Source organism: Bactrocera oleae, chromosome 2 (genome assembly GCF_042242935.1).
Source record: "Bactrocera oleae isolate idBacOlea1 chromosome 2, idBacOlea1, whole genome shotgun sequence".
NCBI classification, from domain to species: domain Eukaryota; kingdom Metazoa; phylum Arthropoda; class Insecta; order Diptera; family Tephritidae; genus Bactrocera; species Bactrocera oleae.
Genome location: NC_091536.1, coordinates 89,510,891 through 89,532,997, shown reverse-complemented (window position 1 = coordinate 89,532,997; position 22,107 = coordinate 89,510,891). Strand labels below are relative to the sequence as shown.

The 22,107-nt window shown below is 33.9% G+C and overlaps 1 protein-coding gene across 1 annotated transcript in view; it reads left to right on the top strand.

The window, feature by feature from the left end:
* The window catches only part of LOC138855849 (cadherin-99C-like), a 115,784-nt gene extending 94,033 nt beyond the window's left edge, over nt 1-21,751 (top strand). The window contains exons 7-10 of the mRNA XM_070105963.1: nt 4,644-4,823; nt 7,859-7,924; nt 20,927-21,211; nt 21,296-21,751. Of these exons, the coding sequence (XP_069962064.1) occupies nt 4,644-4,823; nt 7,859-7,924; nt 20,927-20,938 (258 nt within the window). The 3' untranslated portion in view covers nt 20,939-21,211; nt 21,296-21,751. The remainder of the gene's footprint in view (nt 1-4,643; nt 4,824-7,858; nt 7,925-20,926; nt 21,212-21,295) is intronic.
* Nucleotides 21,752-22,107: the final 356 nt, after the last annotated feature.

Sequence of the window (22,107 nt, the reverse complement as noted above, 5' to 3'; positions counted from 1 at the left end):
ATCTATTTGTGTGTTTTGTCAATTGTGCTCACCTTGTCAGTCAGATTGAGAACGGTAACATGTCTTGGCCGCCCATTCAATAAAATTTTTTAATTTTAAAATTCGATTTGAAATCGCAATTCTTTTAGAAAATGACATCCTTATCAGGATATGTACTATTATACGATTTCTCAGAAAACGTCAACTCAAATAATTTTTATCGTATTCACGAAATAATAGTGTGCCTTTTGAATGAATTTTCTCTTTCCTTGCATTTAAAATTGTAAGAAAGAAGACAACATTTTCGACCTGCTTGATTTGACCAAAATCCAAATAAAAATTGTTAATTGTCAACTTTTAGTCTCAGGCATCAATTAATTCATCGGAAATTGGTACTCGTCTTTAAGCAGCGGCAAAAGTTATACTCGTACAGTTGCGTGCTAATTGGAATAAATTAGCTCATTTCTAGGTCACAGCTATTATGATTAAATGTTTTGCTAACTATTTTATTCAGCGCTGATTATCATAGACTTTATATTTCTATAGGGCATTCAAGGATAACACGTTATTTTTAGAATTCAAATTTACCAAAGTAAGGCTAGAATCAAAAAAATGAATATACATATATAATCTTTTAAAATTCTAAAATATCAGCCATCAGTGGGCGATATTAGTACTCTGAGACTTTTATAATTTTATAAATATTTTAAGTCTAACTCCGGAAAGTCTAATAAGTAGAACTTTAAACGATCAAAATATTGAATATAATCCTTCTCTAAGAGCACCAATACTACACAAGATATAAATCAACCCCTTCAACTACTTTGTTACCTAAAAGAATTCTAAGCGATAGATAAACTCAGCAAACACTTCCTTCAACACCGAATAAAAATAAGCCACTACTTTCCACTAACCTAAATAGTTTGCATTTCATGACAAATTTACCGCATTTTCTGGCAAGATTGCAACATTTCACATAAATATGCAATAATAGGCACTAATCTACTAATGTATCCAATTAAAGCAAATAAGAGATTCTAACAACGCACTTACCTATAAGTCTTCAAATATAGCATAAGATGACGGGGCGATAAATGATAGCGCGGAGTGCCCACATCGAATACCGAATCAAAGCAAAACTCGTTCGGCTAATTGTGTGTTAAATGAGTCACTAACACACACGCACACATCCATAGCCACATACAAACAGGCAAAGAGCGAACGTCTGAAATTGGAAGCAAACATATATACAAAAAAGTCAAATATTTGCGCACACATATGTACAAGTGCGTACATAGTTGCGCGTGTGTGTGTTGCGTCACAAGGTTCCAATTAATAAATACATAAATGAACAACACGCACCAAATGCGGTCGCGCTGAAATTAACAATTCAAGTCTATTCCTCTATCTTTCTGTCGCTGTTTTTGTTGCTACCGATGCTGTGGCGCGCCGCCAAGACGACAGCGGAGACAGCAACGCACATTGTCAACATACAACGACAACAACAAAGTGGCACAGTGACAAAGGACCAAATCAAAGTTCCTGTTCGACAAAGCTGGTGGCAGAGCAAAGCAGGCGCAAGTCTATATGCATGCGTGGAAGTTGGGCAAGTGAATTCTGCAAAACATCCCCTGAGACGATGCTAATTTATTTTCTTGAAAGTTTGTCGCCTTTTTTCAATGTGTCTGTGTGGCTTTATGGTATCAACGTTCCTGGAAATTGTGCCATGATTCGTTGCCAATTAAAATCCTGTTGCTGCTAATACCAGAAGCGACTTATTAGCCTGTGTTGTTGTACTTGCGATGAGTTTCTCTTCATTTATTCCTTTCTTTAATCTATTTTCTTTATTTTTATCGTCTGCGGCAACTAGACATGGGTTAAAGTAGACAGTTCATATGACAGCGACGGTGAAGGTCTAGTTTTCATATACAAAGAACTATATATAATATATATTATAATAGGGTGGAGCGAAAAAAATATTTTGTTTTGCTTAGCCTGTGGGTAAAATCTGTAGATTATAAAAAAGAAAATGTTTGGACAAAAAAAATAATATTTGGTTTAAACTCTTCACGTTTATATAAAATATACCGATTTTGACGGTTTTTGACTCAAAATTTATTTTAACGCTTGAGGAAAGCATGTGGTCATTAAGACTTTTTTTTAAAACTCCAATAATAACCACAAAATTTTTTTTTAAGTTGACAAATTTTAATTGGCCAGATAGAGAACTCTCCACAGCTTCTAGAACACTTATCAAAAAATTTTAACTCGAAAATTTACTTTAAAACTGAGTGTGTGGTGTTAAAAAAAATTTTTTTTGTCCACAAATTTTCCTTTTTTATAATCTACAGATTGTACCATCAGGCTAAGGACTTTTTTTTCGTTCCACCCTAATATATATATATGTATGTATCTGTATGTACGTATGTAAAAGTGTATATGTGTAAATATGTTTGTGAAACTTGTTTTTGCATTTGCTTTTGAAAATAATCAAACACTTGGCAGAATTGCATATACAAATATTCCAAGAAGCCTAGGAAACAGCTTAGACATTTCAAATAGTTAGTCCCTTTCATGGGCTTAAGTTAGTCTGCTTAGTTAGAAGGAATATTGAATAGACAAGTGTTTTTTTTTTATTTCGCTTTACTTTTTTACACGCGCCTAGCGTTGTCGTCTTAGTAGCTAAGTAGTCGTCCATCTAAATTGCAGCGCACAACCAAATAAAGCGTACAGCCATCATCATCTATTTAGCTTATTGGCATTTGCCGGCATTCTTCCAAAAGACTTAATGCTATGACTTGATTTGCTGTTAAATGTGCGTCGAGTGTTGTGGTCCAACACCAAAGCGAACAATGGAGAAAGGATGTGAATACTTCGGCAATGGCTCCATCAACATGGATGTGAGTAGCGAAGTACGATGGTGGTTTAATAAGCCTGTTTCTGTATATATATTTTCGTATCCCTTCAGATGCCTTCCTTAAATCAATATCCCGATAGTAGAGATTTCATAAGAAAACTGGGAATGGCAGTTTTCTGAATATTGTTTTTGATATTGCTAATTTTCATAGCATACAAATCTCAATCCAACTACCTAAAATGGGATAAATGTTTTCTTTTTTTACTGGAACCTTTGAGACATCTCAACTATTATAAAGCAGTTGGAACTAAGAAGGCAGATTTATATAAAGTTCGGAGATAAGATGTACCTCGATATTCGGAAGATGTTCTGCAAATCTATATTGATCCTGAAACATCAAAAAATCCAAAGAGCACCTTCCTAAAGACTTGCCTGTGAATCTATTGTCAATTTTTAATTTTTATTATGGATATTCTACCAGAGAGGCTCACTATGCTGAGTCTTACTGGACTTCGGGTATATTCAAATTTATCAAAATTCATCATGTAGTTAAAAATCGATGGTCCCAGGATACATCCTATTTTAGAGCTAGAGTATTTGTAGCAGTTCAGAGACGAAGAGTTCTACTCTAACCTCTAACCTCTACTGATATGCCTGCAGCATTATCTAACCCCCGACTTTCAGAATACATCCACATCTACAGTTAGATAATTTTAATGGAACGATAGACCACTCGCTGGATCATTGGTTCGTGTATTTGCTGTGACAAGGAAGAAACAAATTCTAACCGCTAAACGATTTAAAAAAAATCGAAAATAATTTATTATTATTATTTATTACAATATTTCACTGTATAGAGTTGCCAACTAGGTAAAAGTTTCGTTTTTATATTAAAGTCAAGACGCACATCTAAAGTTTTTTTAAGAAGAAAAGTCAGATGTAAATCTAACTAATATAAAAAAATTACTATAAGTAAAAAAAGTCACTTACTCTTCACACTACCTCTGTACTTAATATATAATACAACAACATAAGTTTTTGTAGTTTTGAGTGTATACTGATGATGTCCAGCTTCCGCAAATACCATACACTCGTTGACTTCATGGCCAACGGCTTACAATCTGCGTCGCACTAACTTTAGCAAAACTTATGCGCTTAAAATTCTGAAGTCCAACTCTGTGCCAGCACTTGGCACTTCTTACTGCAAAAGCTGAATATTTATACTCTCCACTTAAGCATTTACGGCCCTTCATGCCGCACTCCTCAAAACGATTTCGCATAAGCTTGTGCCCTCGTATAGCCAACAGTATGCTGCGCTGCTCTCATTTACAAATATGGCCAGCCACGCACATTTCACTTGCCATTCAAGCCGAGTTAATTTATGTTAATTGCTGCAATGGCAACATGTAATTTTCTACAACTGCTCCACCTGCAATGCATAGTAATGTCTTAAGCCTGCGGCCACAAGCCTTTAGCTACAATGCCTTCATATTGCTATTGTTGTTGTTGGTGAATGTTGCTGGTGCCGCTGGTGCATGTGTACAACAGTCACTTTAAAATTTGTAGACATTTTCCTGTCAGCATCTCGTTTATTGCATTGGATGCGATTTTCTTAAGTGAAATCCATTTTATTTGCCCAGCATTTTTCCTTTGTACCAACACACCAATAAACACATACACATATATACTTGCATATTTGTTGTTATGGCATTTTTTCTAATATTTCTTCCATTTTTAACTCCGTCTAAATAATTTTCTATTAATCCCTTTCATTAACTTTGTTATTGTTGTTTTTGTTTCTTTACAGAGCACTCCAGTTGCCACGACGGTCTTCCGCCATATTCAGGCGCTGGACAAGGATGCCGGTGTTAATGGACTCGTCGAGTATTTTATTGTTGAGGGCAATACAAACACAACGGAAGATGAGAAAATGACAAGTGCCGATGGCTATGGTACATTTGCAATTTCCTTTCCCCATCAAGGGCAGGTGAGTGTTAGGAAATTATACAAATCGGATGTGCAAATCAATATATTTTATTCTGGTTTGATAAAATGGGAAGAGTTTATAATATACCATAAAATATGTACATATATATGTACAGCTATATATCATAACCTAACATAAGCCAAACACGAGTTGAAAATTCCTGTTTGAATGCCAGTAAATGTCTCACGAAGAATTTACAATAGACACTGACATTATTGGCATAGGTTACAATACCCGTAGAAGTGCTACATATGGTATTTTTATAAATATAAAAATATCTTTATAATGTAGCAAGCAGCCTGAAGAATTTTAATCGTTTCAAAGAAAAACACTTTTTTTGGCAAACTTTTTAACCAATTTAACTGCCAACGATGACGGTGTATTGATTATTAGGATCTTTTAACTCTTCAATACAATTTTTGTTATACTACTGTTTCGGCAACTGACATTTCAATATCGCCAAATTTGTTTCTATCGACCATGCTTTGGAGAACTAGGAAGGAGAAAAAATTACTTGTGGATAGATCCGAAGGATACGCAAAAAATATTTGCTGATTTTGAAAATATTTTGGAATATAGTTATGAAGAATAAAGAAATTATACCTCTATTAAATAAGGTTCCATTGAAGCTGTCGGCAGAAGGTGCATATTAAGGAACTGGAAAATTCAATTTTAAAGTACTCAACTATTTGTAGTAAAATATATCATATACATATAATGGGAAAACTTTAGTATAACGTCCCACGCTTTCGGGGATAAAATGGGTATGGGCGGATAGAGGAGATCCTCCAGATCAAGAATATATATAGATATAGCCGCGGGAAACTTATAGTTTTCGAGATATTTAGGTTTAAAGTTCAAAATTTTGACTATTTAAAGTACGCATTTTTCCCATTTCGAATGGGTTATACACTTATATTTTCCACTTTTATATCGACTAACACTTCACTAATTCGTTTGTACACATTTATTTTACATTATATAGTGCAAAAATAGTTTAATTCAATAATTAAATTATTGTTAAATTCTATTAATTCTGACAATAACAAAAGGGTTGCAAAATTTCAAATAACCAGTGTTACCTTATCGACATCTTTTGTAATTGAACTGAAAGAAATTAACACAGACAATACCCCAAATACAGGAATCCAAAACCTAGAGAAATAAACTATTACAAAGCATTGATGTTAAGTATTATGTTATACCCTCTATGACAATATTACTTTTTCAAAAAAAATAACCCTTGCCGGTCCAACACCGGGGTGTATCAAAATAATTTTCGCGCAGAACTTCTTTTTGCGTTGGCGGCCTTCGGCCGCGCTTGAAAAAAATAACCCTGGTCGGTCCAACACCGGGGTGTATCAAGGTTTTTTTGCGCAGAACTCCTTTTTGGGTTGGCGGCCTTCGGCCGCGCTTCAAAAAAATAACCCTGGTCGATCCAACACCGGGGTGGATCAAGGTTTTTTTGCGCAGAACTTCTTTTTGCGTTGGCGGCCTTCGGCCGCGCTTCAAAAAAATAACCCTGGTCGATCCAACACCGGGGTGGATCAAGGTTTTTTTGCGCAGAACTCCTTTTTGCGTTGGCGGCCTTCGGCCGCGCTTCAAAAAAATAACCCTGGTCGATCCAAAACCGGGGTGGATCAAGGTTTTTTTGCGCAGAACTTATTTTTGGGTTGGCGGCCTTCGGCCGCGTTTCAAAAAAAATAACCCTGGTCGATCCAACACCGGGGTGTATCAAAGTTTTTACGCGCAGAAATTCTGTTTGCGTTGTTTCCTGTATCTAGGGTACAATCTCTCTGTTTATTTTATTTTTCTTCGTTTACCAAATATATTAGTATGGCAACACTGATGTTTTGACATTCACAACCATTTTGTTATTGTCAAAATTAATAAAATTGAAGAATGATTTAAATATTGAAATAAAGCTATTTTTGCAGCATCTAATATAAAAAAAATTTCTAAAAACGAATTAGTCAAGTGTTAGTGGATATAAAAGTGATAAATACAAGTGTATAATTCATTTTAAATAGCAAAAATACGTACTTTAAATAGTTGAAATTTTCAACTTTAAACGTAAATATCTCGAAAACTATAAGTTTCCCGCGGCTATATCTATATATATTCTTGATCTGGAGGATCTCCTCTATCCGCCCATACCCATTTTATCCACGAAAGCGTGGGACGTTATTCTAAAGCCGACCCCATATAATATATATATATATATATTTCTATGTGTAAATTTTTTTATTAACTCCACAAACATTAGCTCAATTTTCAGTATAATCAAGTACATATTAATAGATTTTGTCTTTAAATCAATATTGCCATTTCAAAATCAAAGCTTAAGAATAAATTGGTAATAAAATAAAAAGTTCTCGAATGTTTGCAACCAATAAATGCATACTAACAGCAAATTATTTCAAACTAACAACCAAACCCATCTGAGATAAACCCAACTGCAGCATTGTGGAGGGTAATGCCTTGTAAATGCAGGCAATAAATCTTGTCACATTTCTATCTATGAATTCTCGAGAAAATCGCAGAATGCAAAAGCAAGCAAGAATACAAAAAAACCATTATATATATGCATATGTTTGCAATAAAAACAAATATACAATTAGTAGTATGCCATGTCATGCGTTGGTGGTCTCAATCATTTGGCAAATTTATCTACATCATACTGCTGCTAATGGCATGGCTGCTTGCGCCTATGTATTCTACATACAAATACACACATAATATGTTGGCCTTCCACTGTCATTCTTTGTCAGTAATCGATGCAATCAATCAAATTGCATACCAAAATCATTTATATCTATATATGTTTATATATATACATACACATTTTTATTATGCGCTGAGTCAACATGTGATATCTACCATGCAACACACCTCAAACGTAAGAATTGATAGATTTTTGATTCGTCAGCATTTTATATACATATCAATACAAATTTATCTGAACCAAATAATGCGCTTTTAATGAAAAAATAACCAACATTTACTTGTAGATATCTACACTTTTATCTCCATAGGTGACTGTCGCCAAAACGCTGGATTACGAGAAGGTGCAACGTTATTATCTAACCAACGTCGCAGCGGTAAGTTGTCTGAGAATGCGCTTATAAATTTGGTATAAACATTGCGCTATAAATATTTATACAAACTTGTAAATAGTGAGGTTAAGTGCAATTCATTAATACGAAACATTGGTGTTGACACATAACTGGCATAGCAGAGAAACGTACAGACATAAGTACCTACATATATACTTAACAATACCTAGAAAAAATCATTTGAGAGCTGCAGCAGAACTTCTTTGTGTCACTATCTTTTATCCCCACATACCCAACTACATATTTTTCGTGTAAGAAAAGTTAAAGTCACCGCACAACTTTCTTTTTCTACAGTTTTTTCGCCAGTTTCTACCTTAAGCATTCACTTCCTGAACTCCCAGCAGGCGCAGCAGCCTATTACACACACTTTAAATATTTTTTTTCCTCTTTCCTCTTTCACTGCAACTCTGTGTGCACACATAGCTGACAGCAGATATTCATAAATCGCTGGCCGTTGGAATTTTAGCGCTTCATTGCACCGCGTTGCCCCGCATTTTATGTGACAGCATTTCGCTGTTGAGGCTTTTGTAATTTGATAGCGACAGTTTAGACTGTCGCCAGTGGTGAGCCAGTGGTGAGCCAGTGAACACAACACTCCAAATCACACAAAAGTACATGTAAGAGTGCAGTGGAGTCTCTATGTGAAGATACTTGTAATTTTACAAGCCCTTTTTCATGCCTTTGAAGTCTTTAACATCTCATTGTTGTAAGAATGTCTTACTTCATAACATGATCGTGTAGAATGCAAGCTTCTTTGTTTTATGCAGAATGAGAATCATGTAATGTTAATTATATAGAACCTGTCTCAAATTCAAGAAGCATTAGAGAGTAGCAAATCGAACAACTTAATCAACTCTTTGTATAGAAATGGCGAATCGACGACAGCCATATTGTATGCAGTTGCAAAGGCAAAAAATGAAGAATAAACAAGTATAAACATCGAAAGCACCCCATTTAATTGGAACTTCTCGTTATATTTGCTGAAAAGCGACCACTGACATTAGTCAAAGCTAGAATTATCAGTTATCAGTTATGCAAGAAAACCAAATTTACTTATTAGAGGTTTCTCATGCTAAAATCTTATCAGTTCTTTTCTTTTATAATTTGCCAAAATCAAAAAAGCATTGATACTCAGAGCAGGTCTACAGGATGAATAAGACAAAATATATGTATATATACTCATTGCAGGCCTTTCTTACAAGAAAATTTTCGTAAACATTTCGTAGATATTTCAACAATTCATCATTAACTAAAAAGTATTTGAATAATTATTCATATATAAATAATATAATAGAAAATACCCAAAATATAATAGAATTCTTAAGTCTATAATTGATACAACTCGGGTATAATTAATAAAAAATTGCAATTTTACAAGTATTATTCTTTAGTAAGAGAAAAAAATATTTGCACTAAGCGCTTAATTGTATTATCCCCTAAAAATTCCATACTTCTCAACGCCAAATGTCACAATGACCATTATTTGAACTAAGAGCCCAACTGTAGGCTTTAGGTTTATGTTGTCTATAAAATGATGCCTATATTTAAGAAGAAACCATATAATATATTTTATATATATTTTACCAACTTAGAAGAAATCTTACTGCTATCGATTCCTGCAAGCTCTGCTAATCATATAAAATTCCAAATTTTCATATGTTTTCCATTATAAATGAAAGTAACTTTTTATGAATTTCATATATTTCAGATAGATTGAATATTTTTTTCCTTTTACTCTCGCAACAAGCTTTTTAATAAATTTATTAAGCACAAAAATATCTTACCCAAAACAATAGCAGCAAATGCTCGACATGCAGGCAGTGCAACATATCGGCATTCAGGAATTATTAGAAGCCACCAAATAATATCAACACTTAAGTGTTAAATATATACAAAGAGGAATCACTAACATTCCAGTATCGCCGGCTAAGACGCCTTGCATAAGTCAGTATTATATAATTTAGCTTAAGCGAGGTGTTGTTGACAACGGTGCTTTGTAATGATGAGGAATCGAAATGACAGCAGCGAATGAAATTTAACTCAATTTATATTTTCATTTTTTGCAAGTGACTGCTATAGGATAAGCGGAATGCCATTCCACTCGAAGAGTCTCGAAGAATTATATGACAGTCGCTTTATGAGAACTGCTTCTGGGAACAAAAATTGTGTGCGCGAGGAAGCTGCTCAGGTGAGAAGTGCAGCTTACTTACTTGTAGAATAGCAAAAATACGCGGCGCGTTTAGTGGAAAAGGCGCGAGTCTATTAAAATCCAATTAAAATGGTGCAAATTTGGACTGTTAGTTGAATGGACTGTTAGTTAGACGGATGGCAAACCATTGTAAAATATATGACGTGCTTGTATACGTATGTATATACGTATGTATAAAAGTATTCATGTATATAAATTCATATATGTTTAGAAAAACGCATGTGACTGTGTAAAAATCAATCGTATTGTAGGCTGACGGTCACAACCCACTTCCTCAAACAAATTGCCAACAGGCCACCGAGTGGGCATATTTAACTCTGTTGTATGTTTGACTCTATATTATATAACAGCTGAATAACTGTGTGTTTGACAAATCTGTGCTCGATTTGCCAAGTTTATTAGCTGATTATTAATTATTTTTTTATTTAATTCTAAAATTTTATTATACCCATTGCTTGCTCATATGTTGAGAATATGACTTTGTGCTTGTAACGGTTGTTTGTGGTTGACAACGGCTGACTATGATCATATGTACATATATAGGAATAATTAGAATAAACCATTTCACTTCCGCATACCCATTTGTTTGTGCCCTCCAGTTTATGGCAGTTGATATTTAAAAGCAATACTAAGAAGTTTGCTAATTTAAGTTAATTGAAATATTTCAATAAAAAGAAGAAAAATGATAACTTTGGCTACACTTCAGTTGTTATACCTTTCACAGGCCCTTTTTTTAAAGCATTTTAATAGTACATTTTTACTTCTGATGTTACAATCATCGTGGCAAATTTATTATACCCTAATCAGGGCCCTCTAACCCCCAAATATGAGGTGTATTAAAAATATAACGGATATTTTAAGATTAAAATTTGACGAATGTGGAGAGTCAAATAATAAAATTTTTATTTAATTATGTTCATATACATATCCTTGAAGTACGAGAAAATGTTTAGCTATATTCATTTCCTACTTTGTCTGTAACAGCGGCTAAGGTTAGATGTGTTTTTATGAGCCTGGCGATTTTTGTTTGTTAATAATAATATATCAAGGAATTTGTTCGTGAATTCTTGGCCAATAAATATTCTAGCTATGCTCTAGCCTCTATATTTATGACAGATGGCTTGTAACCTTTTTCTATTTTCAGAAATAAAGATGATCTCAATTTTCGACCGACCGGTTAACTTTGTTCGATCAATGAAGTTAGCTGTACATTTTCAAAATAAATAAAATCAGTCCAAAGCTTGGTCGAGAGGTCATTTAATATTTCGAAAGTACTTATATATTTTCGAAAGTATGCGACCCAACTAGGTCCAGAATAAGTTTATGAGCTCTTAGTGCTTAGCTCTTTTCTAATGATTTTATGCAATAGTACAAAAATTACCTTAAAACACAGGCATTGGGTAAAAATTACAGATATTGCTCGTATACTCTATTCAACCAATCCAAGTTCTGATGCAATTAATTTTCCACAACTACGCAATTTCTGGCTGTCTATGTAATATAAGCCACTCAGTGCATACTTTGTTGAAAAATGGTCTGCACGTTTGTTCTTGTGATATGCCAAACTACAAAAACTGCATTTAGCATTGAAAATCGGTAATTCGAGCCACGATAAATTTTACTTTCCGGGCGTATAAACTCACATTAATTATAACAAATAATATTATTGTCTAAACCCGATCTTATTTCACACACGCGGCAGCACAATGCGATTCTTTACCACACTTTTGGCAACTCTGTATGTAAATTATTGGAAAATTTGCATTTTTGGATTTGCAAAAAAAAAAAATAACGAAAATTATATGGCTTAAATGTCAAGCATAAAGAAACAAAATGTGTCTAGTGACGTTACGAGATCTGTAGAAAAAAACGGTATGCAAATTTGTGTGCAGTTTTTGACAATTATTGTAAATGTGTGCAGTATTTTCGCTTATCGTACTTCTAGTATTTTTTTTTTTGGTTGTCAAAGCTTTGCGGATGTTAAAAACATTTTTTCCTAATGGAGAGAAAAGCTTTTAATCGGAAATTAGATCTAATGTATAGAAACCTTGCTGCGCATTTTATTATTATCACTTTTTTTTATATTTTTTAAAAATATTTTTGTTCGAATATTATTGTATTACCTTAATGTATGTGTTTGCACTACAAGCATTTATACAAAAAGTTTGACGAGATCGATAATCGATTTGCTTGACCCAATGGGCATAGTAAAATAATGCCGAAAATGTATTCTGTTTATAAATGAAGTAAAAAAATTGGCAATTGGATTAGTCTTACTATAGCCTGCCGACCTGGTAAAGAATTATAATGAATCACACAAAAAAAACATCGATACTTATTTAGACATTAGCACGGATATCAAGCTTATTTTTTGCATAACTAGAATTTTATCTCAGCATATTTTCACAAAGATTGTTGCTATCAGTCAGCCATGTTCCGCTAGTTAAGAATTCCACTCGGTGGGTGTATGATAACCGCATAATACACAAAACCAAAAACTGAGAAATACAAAAATATTTTTTCACTATGCAGATAAGCGTTTGAGTTTGACATTACTTGTCAGGTTTAAGCTTTATTTTCTGCAAATGCTAGAATATAAACAAGTTTCTCGATCGCTTAATTGATATGGAGCTACATGTGCCCGTGTTCAATTGCGAAAATTTGCATGTATATCTATGTGAACATGTGTATCTGGAATAATGGAATTATAAACTACATTTGAAAGCACGCAATAAAGTAATTGTATGCTGTCGCGATTGGATTTTTTGCACAATTCAAAAATAGTAGAATCTCAAATATATTTTTTTAAGAAAATAATTAAAATTAACATTTTATAACTACAGTTTTGTATTAGTATTAGTAGAGTATGCTTTTAGCATTCAAGATATTTGGTGAAGAGCTAAGATTGCTTGCTTGGCTATTACCGTGAATACTGAGGATTTTGGATATACATATAAATTTTTGGTCTTAGAACCCACTATTTTTTTCTATTTTGATATCTGGTATACCCAAATATGTTAGTTTATCTCATTTAAGATTAATCTTTAAGTATGGAAATGAGTTATTTAAAATTATTGTGATATCTTTTTCTCTACCACTCTCCCTTCTATAAATAAACGGCGCCACCATCTAAAATCTCTTCTCTTGGTTGAGGATAGAACAATTTAAAAAAATTTATTCAAAAACACTTTACACCTTGTCGTATTGGAGTATCGTGAGTTTGAGTTTCGAAAGCATGCAATAGTTCTACTTACACTTATTACGTATCAGAAAGAAATCTTTATGTATGTATGTGTAAGCCTTTAGGTTTTCCTCGCAAAATGCGAACAAATTTCGCTTCATTAGTGCAAAGACGTGTTGGCACAGAGGCATAAAAGGTTATTGAACTACCAAATACGCGATGAAAAAATGAAAAAAAATGCAAAAACAAAAGATCGCCGGCATGCAAAACACATGTACGCACATTGCCAACCATGCCCGTTCTCTATTTGAACAAACAAAGCCGAGCGACTATGATTATTTGTTTTAATGATGGCATAATTGAGAGCAATTTGAAATTTGTTTGCCATTATTTATCAAAGCGCCAAACTCCGTAAGTTGAGCGTCAAAATCGCAGGCCCCGTGAAAGGCCTGAGAAATTGAACAGCGATTGATGTTGGCTGCTTGGTGTTGCCGTTAATGATTGAGTTACCAACAGTTTCTTTTGCTGCTGATAGTGTGAAGCGCGGGTATGTTGTGAACTCCAGCACGTAGTATTACAGCGTGTCCATGTAAATGTCAAATTTTGCGCAGAAATGGCACAAATAGATATTTTCTACCTTATCTATATGTACAGGTTTATATTAAACAGGTTTGTACCGCTGTGATGAGTAATCAGCAGCTTTATTCTAACTGTACTTTATATCTTCCTGTTTGATAGATTGAGCCTTTAATTTACAAGTGTTGCAAACCCTCAAACGAGTTTTCTTTAATATTCCATCAAGTATGCAAAGACGTATACACACTCTCCATTATAAGCAGAGTGTACTTCCCAGTCTACAAATATTTGTCTAGTGTTTTACAGTAAAATTAGTTGGAATATTCTAAGCTTTCAAATCCATAAGAAAAAAATCATCCAAGCTTTCTGTATGTGGCGCTGTTGTATAGATATTTCAAATGATTGAATGGGGCTGTTATGAACTAAAATTTAAAATTTATTACTACTTTGCATGAAAAAGCTTCACATCAGCTTACTTAGATATACGAAAATAAATATTTTCTTTAAGAGAAAAAAGCAAAACAAATTAGACTGGCTGAGTCAAGTATCTTTAATACACAGTTTATTTGCTGCTTCATTCGTAACAGAAAAACTGTTTGGAAATGCAAAAACGAAAAATATTTTTAATTAGCTTTCAACAAGTTTCATAACTGACTAACTTGCAGCTAAAAACGAACACATTTAATATTATTAAAGAACAACTTTAAGCCCTAATTGAGTATCTTTAGAGGAAGGAAGATTCGTTCTTACATAAGTGGGCAAAATTCATTATTTCAGTAATAATGTTGTGACTGGACTTCAGATGCCTGGTTTTGGGCTATTTAAGTTTTAAGAGTGGTTTATCCAGCTAATATTTATCATTATCAAGCAAACTTATGTTACTAATCTATATCTAAAATATATTGGAACAACTTTTTAAAATCACTCACAGTAATCATCATGTCGAAAAAAACCCTTAACCATTTTTTTATAATTAAAACGGTTTACAGTAGAATAGATAATGCCACTTGGAGTTGAGTTGCAGTCACGTTAATATTCTATCTTATCTGAAGCATTTCTGGATACATTTTGAAGATTATAGAGTTTTAAACATTAACAAATGGCACTATTATCAATAAAAGTCTGCATTGATTATAAATTTCTAAGAAAGACCTCATTGTAACTAACGTCTGGAGCTGTTGCCTAGGTATGCACTACTACACTTAAAATTAATAATAGATATCCAGCAGTAATGCGTACATTGTTCTCGATATCAGAAATGAAAAATATGCTCAAGTATACATATATGTTTGTATTTATCTTGGCAAAAGATCTACCATTCCTTCTTATTGTTTTTGTTTTTTCTCGAAAATAGTTCCTCGCTTTATTTGTTTGTCATGTCTAACAAGTCTACTAGTCATTGTGTCCGCTCTGACCTGTGACTCCAATTTTCATGTTTAACATTTTTTTATTTGATTCACGTGCTGCTGTTGTTGCTACCGCTAAAGCTAGCGCTTGGTAGTTGTTGTTAGAATTTTTCGTTACTATATTTTTTAAAGTAGTAAATAAACTTTTGCTCTTGTTTTTAGTGTAGCAGAAGTAAAAAATGCATTGAATAACAAAAGCAACAAAAACATGCGGCAACATATACTCAAAGCTGGCTTCAAGAGGCGGACATGTGCTGCACAACAAAAATTTTATTGATTTTGCGCTTTCATAATTCTGTATTTGTTTACAAACTTTGTTGTTTGCATACTTGAAGTGCAATGGCATATTTGTGGCGGGAAGGCAGGTTGTTGTAACTACTTGTTGCTGCTAACAGCGAACTTTGTTACCGCTTAATTGTTCCGCTACCCTAGCTGTTCCGCAGCATTTGCGAAGGGAAAACAAAACTCACAGCTTTTTGTACCTATAACAGGAAACTTCATAGACCCTATACAGTGTATATATAAATGATCAGCATGATGAGCTAAGTTGATTTAGACATATCAGTCTATCTGTCCGTCCGTTTGCATATGTACGAACTAGTCCCTCAGTTTTTTAGATATCAATCTGAAATGTTACATCCATCCTTTTCTCACCAAGAAGCTGCTCATTTGTCGGAACAGCCCATTTATCGGACCACTATAGAATATAGCTGCCAAACAAACTGACCGATGAAAGTTCTTGCAAGGAATCTTTTGTATATGTGAAGGGTATTATAGCTTCGGTCAGCTAAAGTTAACGTTTTTTCGCATGAAATTATTACGGTTGTTGATGATATAGTGCGGTAGTCGTCGTTAATAATGTGTGACTATTGGCTTATTTACTTTGTGCACTACTGTTCATACTTAGATTTTTGAAATATTTTTTGGTGTGCTCATGGACCACACATGCGTTCGTTGAAAGAGCTGCGGCTTATATATTTGTGGAAGAATGTGCAAAATAGTTGCATAAACTCTTCACTTTTTGCAAACGCGCCAGAAGCAAGTGGTAAGGCGATAAGATCTTCTCCCAAACATTTTGCGACTTCATTAAACTTAAACAAGTTAAATCTGCTGGAACTACAACAAAAACAATTAACCAAACAAGAAGTCGAGAAATAGTTCAATGCCTGCCACACGCCAATTTGCAAGTTGGAAGTTGCCCACAGCATTCGCGCGGCAAAGTGGCCAACTTGGCGGCAACAATCTAATATCATAGCCCTGAGAGGCCTCGATGCCGCGACGGCAGCAAAAAGACGCACAGAGTGTCAATATCTGCCACATTGACGCTTCGTCGCACTACGCTTGCCCAGCGGTCGCGCAACTATAATTGACGAGCTGGCACTCTTGCTTTCCGCGCTGCTGTGTGGTTGTGTTGCACGGCTACTTGAGTAGTTCACACAAATTAACAGCAGCGCCATCGCCATCACCATCACAGAAGCACCAAGCAGCAAACACCAACCACCAGGCAGCCAGCAGCAGTTACACAACCACACTCCTTCAACGTGGCATTACCACTACCTTCTATGCCACATTGCGGCACTTATCAGGTTTTGCTGTGGGTCATGTAGCAATCATAGCAGTGCAACACACACACAAACGTTTGTTTCACTGTATGACATATTTTTGCGCAACATGCCACGCGTACAAAATATGAGTGGAAAATAAGAAAAATTCTTTGCTGATTTCCATAATCCACTTTCCTGACGCTGCTGTTGTGTCTTGAGGCTCCAGCCGCCTGACAGCCGTGGAAGGGTGTACTGTGCAATACTTTTAGATTTTCTTAATTTTTTTTTAGTTTTTGCTCGTAAATTTATTTATCAGATTTTTTTTCTCGTCGGTATTGATAATAACAACAACAATATATTTATGGCCCAGCCATGCATCGCTGTGCTGTGGTAAAGTGATTTCGACGTTTTCGATTCTTGTTATTGTTTTTGTCTGGGCTTTCTGTCTTTCATCTAAGCTTTTCATTGTAATAATTTTCTTCTTATGTAAAATTATTTGCCTTTTTTGGGTTTTAACCGTTATTTTGGGATTTTGATATTGAAGTCGTTTGCCTCAAATTGTCTCGCTATCAAATGGGCCAAGCCGAGTTACGACATTTGCGCTAAGTTTGCAAGTAAATTTAACCGCAATTACTAGCACAATAATAGCAACCTAACAGTAAAGTTGAAGCGAATTTTTATATATCTGAAATAAATTTTCTAAAATGGTGAGTTGTAATAATTCCTTTCAATTATATCTGCGTTTAGTGTAACTAGCGGAATATGCTAATGTCGAACTTTAACATTCTAATGTCTACATCAATAATTATAGAATAAACTGGAAGCTGGAGCCGAGCGAGCTTCTAACTACTTCTCCATATCAGAAAGTGCTTGAAAATATATTAGCTTATAGATTGAACAACAGCTGATAACGGACATAAGTCCAAAATTTGAAAGTAAGAAAATTTAAAGGAAACAAAATAACCTCAATTTCGGTTAGAAGGAAGCTTGAGTACCCTTCACATAGAAAAACTTTTCCATAAAAAAAAACTTGATTTTAATTCATGGGTTTGTATGACAGTTATATGCTCTAATGGTCTGATCTAGACAATTTGTTCGGAGATTGTACCGTTGATTATGGACAACAATGTATGCCAAATTTGGCGAAGATATTTTTTTATACAAAAAATGTTTCCATATAACGACTTGATATCATTATTTCTAGGGGTGATTCCTTTAAACGGGACAAAAAAGATATTCCTGAATAAATAAACCATTTATTAAGAAATACAAAATTCGCGATACTTTTTGAACAAACGTCTTATATACACAGACGGACATGGATAAGTCAATGCAGATCGTCATGCTGATGACTTATATATATTTTTAAAACTTAAAATACGCTCTTCAAGATATACGCATTAAAAGTGCCAAAATGAGGGATCTACTATGCATTAAAAGGTCAAAAAATATTTTGTTATTATTCGCAAAGTACCCGCTGAATAAAATTTCTTCCATATATATGGACATTTATATTAAATTAAATTAATTGAATTATTAAATCTTAATTAATTATACAACAATTCATTTTTTAATATTATACATTTTTTTATCCAAAAATCAAGATCAAATATAAAAAAGCTTTACCTCGGCTGACCTGAGACCATAAATTATTCGTAGAAGATTGAGACATTATAAATACATTTTTTTATTTTCTAGATATTTTTACATATAAAATAGACTAAAAGTTGTCAAACTAATCACTTTCGCATATTTTTTGTAATTCTGAAGAATTGCAAAGCTATGATCAATCGGACTTAAACTATATAAATATAATCTATAAATTTAATTTTCACTACAATATTAATGGAACTTTATTTATTTAACTCGACTAAACGTCTGGTGTAGAATTATCCGTTAGCTGTCGTAATAACATTTTGAGTAAAATATATGTATACGAAAAAGACTTCCATATTTTCCCCAATATTCAGTTTGATGTTAATAATGAAGTTAGTGAAAAGAGTTGTCATACTGGAACCTAGTTTGTTGTTGGAAGACATGTAGAACATAGGTTCACATTGTCTAAAACAATACCTATATTATAGAATTCATTAATAATTAATTCAAGAAAAGCGCACAAAATCGCTGATACTTAACCTGTATTACTAGAAAATTCACAACTACAACAACAACAAAAAGTATTTATAAAGAATTTTAATTGCGAGATCGCCGACAAGTGTTTGCCGCCGCATACAATCAGTGTCGAAAAATCAAGCAGCGATAAAATGCAACAATAAACAACAACCACTGCTACGTCACTATCGGCAAACGGATCTGGCGTTATTTATGCACACCCACTTCCTAGATAGTATTGCCAATTGTTTTCATACACAAAGAGAAATAAATGAGTAATTTATGTGTTTGTATGTCAGCAAGCATTTGTGTGCGTATTGTGCTCATATCTCCATCGCAAAATTAATAAATCTGCCTTAAATGGCATACGAATAGGCGGCAAATATTTTTAACTGCTTGCCACATGTGGCAGGCCGTATAAATATTTTTCCCCAACACCTGATGGAAATGCAAATTTAGTTGGCAAAAATATTTAGCAGCTGCCGGCCTGCCTTTGAAACTGAAATCGCAACTTTTTGCTACGCACAACATTTTTTCATACCTTTTTTATTTTTTTTTTTTGGCTGCCACTTCATATTTAAGATTTGCAAAATTTCGTTAGCGCGTAACTGTTTACTTATTGGTTCTTCAGCGCGTGCGTTGGCTTGTCGGACAACGTTTGGGCGTTGTGGTTTATTGGTAGGCGGATTTTGCGTGTTAATTAGAAAAAGCAAACGTGTCATGTGCATAAAGATGGAAAATGTGAAGAATAAATAGAAAAATAATGTTTTGTTGTGGTATTGTTTTTTGTTTTTTTGTGTTGCAACACAGCTAACAAGTAAGTCGTGTGTGTCCATAGTTAGCACTGGTACCGTTCATTGGGTGTTAGTTTAAGAACTGATTTGCGAGACTTGTGTTCAAAGCTATTATTTGGCAATTATAATATTATTATATAGAGTTAACATATGTTTCATAAATTGCTTGCAGAGCAAATTATTGTAATTTTGTTATTAGCAAAATTTTCATCGACATCAATAAATACTCAAAATCGTTACGGATTTCAAAATCTATAATTGCCAAAAAGAATAATTTATTAAATTAACTTTGGTATATATTTATTTAATGCTCCAGCCGCAGAGGTTTGATAGACAAAGAGCATCCCACTTGATTCACTAGTTCTTAAACCATTATAAAATAAATGGAAAGTACTTAATTATTAATCCATATTTATTACAACAACGCCAATAGAATTGTTTTGTTTCACTTGTTCATTAAAGCAGTCTGCCACTCTAAAGACTAAAGATACCAACTTGTATGGCAATGAACAAAGAAAGCAACATTACATACGCGAAAATATGTATATGTCTGCGTGTATGCGTATCATTTTCTAACAGAAAAGGCAATAAGTAAGATTAGGAATTACAAAAAATTAATAGATAAAAATATATATGTATATATATCCTTATATACCAATAAATGCCACATCCGTCACTTGTCTATTCTCTACAAGCTCATTTATTAGAGCTTTCAAAAGCGCAAATAATTTCCGGGTCCATAATGAAGTGTCCCGTCAATTCCACAGAGCCGCATTTAGTCACAGCCATAATAGAGCGAAAGCATCAATAAGGTAACACTGACAAATGTGTGTTTGATGGGTTTCAATTGTGTGAAATGCACGCGCAGATGATGGAATATACGCTCATATACTTATAAACATGATTTATGTACGTGTGAAGTTATTTTTCACGATTCTTTAATATTTTGCTTAAATTTTTTCTGTCCGCTCTTGAAACTCAAGCCTGGTTACACGCAAGTATCTATGTTTGTATGTATTATTTTTTTAAATTCTGTCTGCAGCTAAATTACTATTTGCCAAAGTGAGGGACAATTGTAAATTAAAATTTTTTCTACACATTTATTTTGTTAAGATGCTTAAAACGTAAATTTTTAAGTTCTTTTTTTTAATTTATGTATTTACAGTGGAAACACTAAACAATGATAATGGCCTATTGATGAGGGAAGTGCCGATTCTGCAGCGGTAGCAGCGGCAACGGCAGCAGAAGCAGGGACATCTCAAATGGCGGATGTGAGTATACTATACAAACAACCGAACCAATCAGCGTACCTTCAACACCGCTAGCGTCCAGTGGTGTCTTTAGCAGATCAGCACTCTCCTGTTTTTCATTAAGCTCTTCGGGTGCTACAACCGGCGGTAGTACTGTCAATCTTGTCTCTCGAAAAGCCCGAGCTGATACAGCGTTGCTGGTAAGTAATCAACACACAAGTGCGAAAATATAACCAAAATAATTATTATAATGCTACAAACTGTTTTATTTTTGTTTTTGTTAGGGCGCAACAAATATTTTATCAAATTAACATCGACATTGTTGGCTTCGGCCTATACGGTTCATCAATCGGTTGCGCTAATTATCGTGTGAATATCGAGGGAAGGGCCTGGGATGCATGCTAGCCGAAAACGATTTATTATTTTTTGAGAACCGCATACATTACAGCTCATCGTCAATACTTGATGACAACAAACTCATATTCTTCGGCGAGGAGGGTATGTCCGAAGTATTCGTGGGCAGTGTAATTTTCTAGTCCCAATGCATTTCTGTTGTTATGTTGCATTTTAGCATTAAGAGGGAAATTACCATAAATGAGTTAACGCAGCAGTAAAGTGAAAATGTTGCATTGCAGCTGTTGATTGGCTAACCTGTTCGTGATTTTTGATTTTAAAGATGAAGTGTGATTTTTTGTTCTATTATCTAGATGAAGGTAAGTTTTTAGAGTTTTCTACGTTAAGGTTTAGTTTTTTTAACCTCTAACAAACTGTCGATATTACCTTTGAAAAATATTAAATAAAAATCTTTAAAATTACTTAAAATATATTTTGTTATTTGATTTATAATGGACCTAATTGGGATTGAAAAAAAAAATAAGAAAAGGTGAGTTGAAACCAGGGCTAACTTAACATAAATATTTTTTTCAGCAGAATTACACAATTTTAATTAATGCGACCAAATTTATAATTTTTGATCTGACAATCGTGAGAATCGAAATCAACGAGATTTGGTTAAATGTTTTATTAAAAAAGAAATAGCGCAGGCCTTTATTTTGATTTTGATCGGTCGGTTTGAATGCCAGCTATATGCTATAGT